This window comes from Morus notabilis, unplaced genomic scaffold (assembly GCF_000414095.1).
Source record: "Morus notabilis unplaced genomic scaffold, ASM41409v2 Scaffold297, whole genome shotgun sequence".
Lineage (NCBI taxonomy): Eukaryota > Viridiplantae > Streptophyta > Magnoliopsida > Rosales > Moraceae > Morus > Morus notabilis.
In genome coordinates, this window is record NW_010357726.1 from 135,626 (window position 1) to 140,712 (window position 5,087).

At 39.8% G+C, this 5,087-nt stretch overlaps 1 protein-coding gene across 1 annotated transcript; it reads left to right on the top strand.

Annotated features, from left to right (window-relative positions):
* The first annotated feature begins 220 nt into the window (after window positions 1-220).
* On the top strand, window positions 221-3,340 carry LOC21406983. The gene is made up of 3 exons (XM_024175550.1): window positions 221-1,411; window positions 2,320-2,862; window positions 2,952-3,340. Exons 1-3 carry the CDS (start codon window positions 521-523, stop codon window positions 3,051-3,053), a joined length of 1,536 nt encoding a protein of 511 aa, XP_024031318.1. The 5' UTR covers window positions 221-520; the 3' UTR covers window positions 3,054-3,340.
* The last annotated feature ends 1,747 nt before the right edge of the window (window positions 3,341-5,087 follow it).

Below are 5,087 nucleotides of genomic sequence, written 5' to 3' on the forward strand. Positions count from 1 at the left end.
ATAAAAAAGTATTCAAAGATCTGATGAAACAGACGGAGCAGAATCCTCCACCTTTCTCTGCACACGCTTCTAGTGTCCAAAGCAGTTTGACTCAAAATATTTTTCCCATACACTATATAAAAAGTATACACACACATAAATACACCACTAAAATTATATATCTATATATATATATATATATGTATATATAACATTTTTTCCCTCTGTAGCTCAACTCAATCTTCCCAGAGTCTCTGCAACCTGTCAACAATGCAAGCTCTCTAGTTCTCTCTCTCTCTCGCTTTCTCTCTCTAACACCCCCACCGTCTTCTTCTTCAGTTTCACTTTCTGGGTTTCTCGATTCTTTGGTGGGATTTTCTGTTTTGAGCCTTTCAACTTATTGATTGGCCTCTCTGATGTCTTTCAGAACAATGTGTTTTTCTGTGATTTTTCTCTCCTTATTCGCGTAAAGGAAAAGGCGAAGAAATAAAGATTTTTTTTTTTTTTGAGGGGATTTGACGAGAAAATCGGAGGATTGAAAATGAAGGCGAACCAGAAAGATTCCGAGAAATTGATAAACCCCATTGTTGTCCAAACCTCGCAAACCCGGCCAGTCCCCAAGCTTCTTCTTTACCTCATGCTCTTCATCTGCGTCACGTACGTGGTCTACACTCTCCGCCTGATCTCCTCCTCAACCTCACGCCCCGCCTGCGACGACGAGTTCTTCACCACGCGCCGCCACGGGACAGCCAGCCTCTCGATCCGCAATGCCGCCGCCGACAACCAGACGGCGCGTGTTTTCCGGCGCGAATCTCGAGAGACGACGGAGATGACAGAGATCAAGCACGTGGTGTTCGGAATCGCGGCGTCGTCGAGCCTCTGGAGCCAGAGGAAGAACTACATCAAGCTCTGGTACCGGCCGAGATCGATGAGGGGCGTCGTCTGGATGGACGGCGCCGTCGAGAGCAACGGCGACGACGCAAAATCGCTCCCTCCGGTGAGGATCTCGAGCGACACTTCGAGCTTCCCCTACGCTAACAAGCAGGGCCACCGGTCGGCGCTCCGGATCTCGCGGATCGTGTCGGAAACGCTCCGCCTGGGGCTGAAAAACGTGCGGTGGTTCGTGATGGGCGACGACGACACCGTTTTCGTCACCGACAATCTGGTCCGGATTCTCCGGAAGTATGATCACAACCAGATGTACTACATCGGGAGCCTGTCGGAGAGCCACTTGCAGAACATCTTCTTTTCGTACGGCATGGCGTACGGCGGCGGCGGCTTTGCCATCAGTTTCCCGCTCGCCAAAGCCCTGGCGAAGATGCAGGACCGCTGCATCCACCGCTACCCGGGGCTCTACGGCTCCGACGACCGAATGCAGGCTTGCATGGCCGAGCTCGGCGTTCCTCTCACCAAAGAAGTCGGCTTTCACCAGGTTTGTTCTCTCTTCCGCCATTGTTGTCGGTTTCGAGCTTTGGAAATCGCAATTAATGAAGTTGTTTAGGAGAATTAAATGCTAATTGTAGTTAAATATATATATTTCTTATTGCATTGCCTGGTTTTGTGTGTCGTCTTGGTCTTCTTTTCTGGATTAGTACTGGTCTATAATGTAAGCTTTGGGGATTAGCTAATTTAGCTCAGTTTTGCGTATAGCTTTGATGCTACGTTACCTAATTAGACCACTGTCTTAAAATTTAATGCCCTCGAGTTAAACAACTAAAATAATAATTGTCCTTTTCTTATTTGTTTGTTAATGACATAATTAACATTGCTTAATGAAACACATTAGAGCAGGTTAATTCATAGTTGGTTTTGTTTGGAGCAATGGGTTATAGGCTTCTAGCTCTGTTTTTTCATTTTTCCTTTCAAAAGATACAGAATTTTGGTCTCCATGCCTTTTTTTTTTTTTTTTTTTTTAAAAGAAAATTAGTGGGGTATAAAATAAATTACATGGTGTTACAAATTAGCAGCTTTGAAGATCTGTTTGGTGGTGAAAGTTTGTTATGGAATTGATGATGGTTTGGATGGACCGGTGTTTTATATAACTTGACCTGACCCGCCTACCTAAGCGACTTAAAGTCAGGCAACATTTTTTAATGTCTTTGACAATTTCGGGTTGGATTCTTAGTTTCCTGCATATTTGACTAATTCTTTAACCAAAATGTGGTGTCATGATGTTGGTTTTAGTTTAGGATCAATTGACAAGTCAGAGCAAAACATTCTTGGCCTTTGGTCTTTTTACCCTGTAATTCCTCTTATTGTTTCCTTTTTGTTTTGTTTGTGGTACAATGGAGATAGATATGATCGCCCTTATACTAACAGCAATTGTTTTCTTTGAACAAGTATGATGTGTACGGAAACTTGTTCGGGCTCCTTGCAGCTCATCCAGTGACACCCTTGGTGTCGCTGCATCACCTAGACATCGTCGAACCCATTTTCCCGAATGTGACACGAATAGAAGCTCTGCAGCGGCTCAATGTTCCAATCAAGCTGGACTCAGCAGCAATCATGCAACAATCCATCTGCTACCATAAGCCAAAGAGCTGGACCGTTTCGGTTTCGTGGGGCTTCGCTGTACAAATATTTCGAGGAGTCATTTCGCCCCGTGAGATGGAGATGCCATCCAGAACCTTTTTGAATTGGTATAGAAGGGCAGATTACACGGCGTATGCATTCAACACACGCCCTGTTAGCCGAAATCCATGCCAGAAACCTTTCGTGTTTTACTTCTCCAAGGCAAAATTAGACCGCACGACAAATCAAACAATTACCGAGTATGTCAGGCATAGGGTTCCTCATCCTTTGTGCAGGTGGAAAATGGCCGATCCTTCGGAGTTTGACATAGTAAAGGTTTTTAAGAAGCCAGACCCTGATCTATGGAACAGGGTAAGCTGTTTCATTTTTAACTTCTCTGCTGCATTGCAATACAAAAAAAACTAATGCGGTTTTCTTTTGGTTTGTGTTTGATTTGGCAGTCCCCAAGGAGAAACTGTTGCAGGATCATGGACTCGCAGAAGAATGGAACTATGTTGATAGACGTTGGTGTGTGTAAAGATGGCGAGGTTACTGAATTATAGAAGACATTGAAAAAATTTTAAACTAAGAGAGCTTCTTCCTCTTCTTTCTCTTCTTCCGTTCTTTTCTTCTCATTCTTATCTCATTTATTAATTTGTTATCTATTGCCTCTCCATTTTTGAGTCTTCCGAAGTCAACTGACAAAATAATTAGAACCCAGAAATGGAAGGGGAAAAGAGAAATGAAAAAGGGGAGAATATTTATTGCACAAAAAGTTGTTGTGGGCAGGCATTGTATTGTCCAAGCTGTTCAACATTTTTCTATAATATTTTTTCCCCCTCGAGTGGGATCTCAGGTTTCTTTAGGATCATGAGTAATCAATTCTTTTATTATTATTTTTTTTCCCCCTTGAGTGGGATCTGAGGTTGCTTTAGGATCATGAGTAATCAATTCTTTTATTATTATTGTTATTATTATTATTATTATTATTATTTTGGTGTCTCAATTCTATTTGCTGAGAAAAGACAAATTGAAACACATGCTTACAATACAATGTTAATGCTGATTTATGTCGGCTATTGTTGATGCTCTTTATCTCTTTATATAATCAATCAAAGTTACTCGTTTTTAATTCAAGTAACCGAAGCAACATGTGGAAAAATGATTGTGTTGGCCATGAATTATATTGTCACATGAAGAAATGAATACACGCCATGCCATCTTTGGCACATCGCTGCTATTCATGCTTGTCAATATCGAGAAATTATTTTATACATTTATGTTCAACTGAGACGCCACAATTCTATTCCATAAAAAAAAATTATGGTTTTAATACTTTTGCATCCGAACTTTACTGATTTTGACAACTTGCCTCTTGAAGTTTTAATTTCGGCAATTTACTCTTATCAATTAGCAAAATCATGTACCTCATTTTACTAATAGCCCTTAATTTAGGGAGCAAAAAATCCAATGGCCATCTCACCTTGGAAATTTTTTTTTTTTTAAGGAATGAAATCGATATTTGGATTCTAATATAAATCATTTAAATCTCCAAATTAACTTCAAAATTCGATCCCAAAGGATAAAAAGGGGAAAAATTGCTACCATTTAGTAAGTTGAGGGTGTGAAATGCTAGAATTAAAAGTTCAGTGGATGTGTTGCAAAAATCGGGGTCAAAGTGCTAATAACTCAAAATTTTGTCCTAATTCTGGCAGAAGAAATGCAGGGGAACATATATTAGATCCTCATGTTCTGTTTTCTGAATCGGAATGGTAACTGGGTCCAAAGGTTGCTAGGTTGTGGGTCCAAATATAGGTGACGTTCGGTAAGGAGATTTATACCCTGATTCGAATTATGGTTCATGGTTCACTACAATATTTTTTCTCATAAAAAATACACGTAAATCAAAAATAATTTTAATCTCATAATTTTAATAAAGTGTTGTGAATCTCTGTACCTATAATCTAAAACAAAAATAAATAAATAAGCTTTTCATTACGTTGACACATGACTTTGGGGTTTTGGTCTGTGACAGAAGAAGGGTCACCATCGTGGACACCCTGCGGTGTTTATGATTTACTTTATTATATATTTGAATCTAATATTAGGGATTATGGTTAAATTAACACCATGAAATGATGCGTCACTAAAAAAAATAATAATAATAATACAACTTGGGAGTGCAAACATCAGACCCAATCTTGACCTGGTAATCTAATACATCCTTTTATTTCTTTAATTGGTTTCTGTAGGTTACAAAGGCAGACTTTTAGGCAGCTTGTTGGATTCTGTTTGGTGTTGGGCAATTTTTCAAAAGAAAATGGAAAAAAAAAGGGTTCCAACTAAAAAATAATAATGACTAGCGCATTGTCGGTTCTTTTAATTTTGACTTCTAAAAACCCATCAATTTCACATATGCCCTTCCCAGGGTGTTAGGTATACATAAAGCCAAGGTCAAACGCATTAGAATAACAAGAATTTTGGATACTTCTGCCGAGGTTTGTACTTGGGTGATACGTAAAGTTTGTTTTTAAATCTTACATCCGGTGGAGATCACATCCTCTGGAATTTGCTCTGTTTGGTAAGAAGGAAAGAAA

Coding starts and splice junctions, on each gene's coding strand:
- LOC21406983 (XM_024175550.1), top strand. CDS start 521: ATGAAGGCGAACCAGAAAGATTCCGAGAAATTGATAAACCCCATTGTT. Junction 1,412..2,319: donor AAGAAGTCGGCTTTCACCAG/GTTTGTTCTCTC, acceptor TCTTTGAACAAG/TATGATGTGTACGGAAACTT. Junction 2,863..2,951: donor ACCCTGATCTATGGAACAGG/GTAAGCTGTTTC, acceptor TTGATTTGGCAG/TCCCCAAGGAGAAACTGTTG.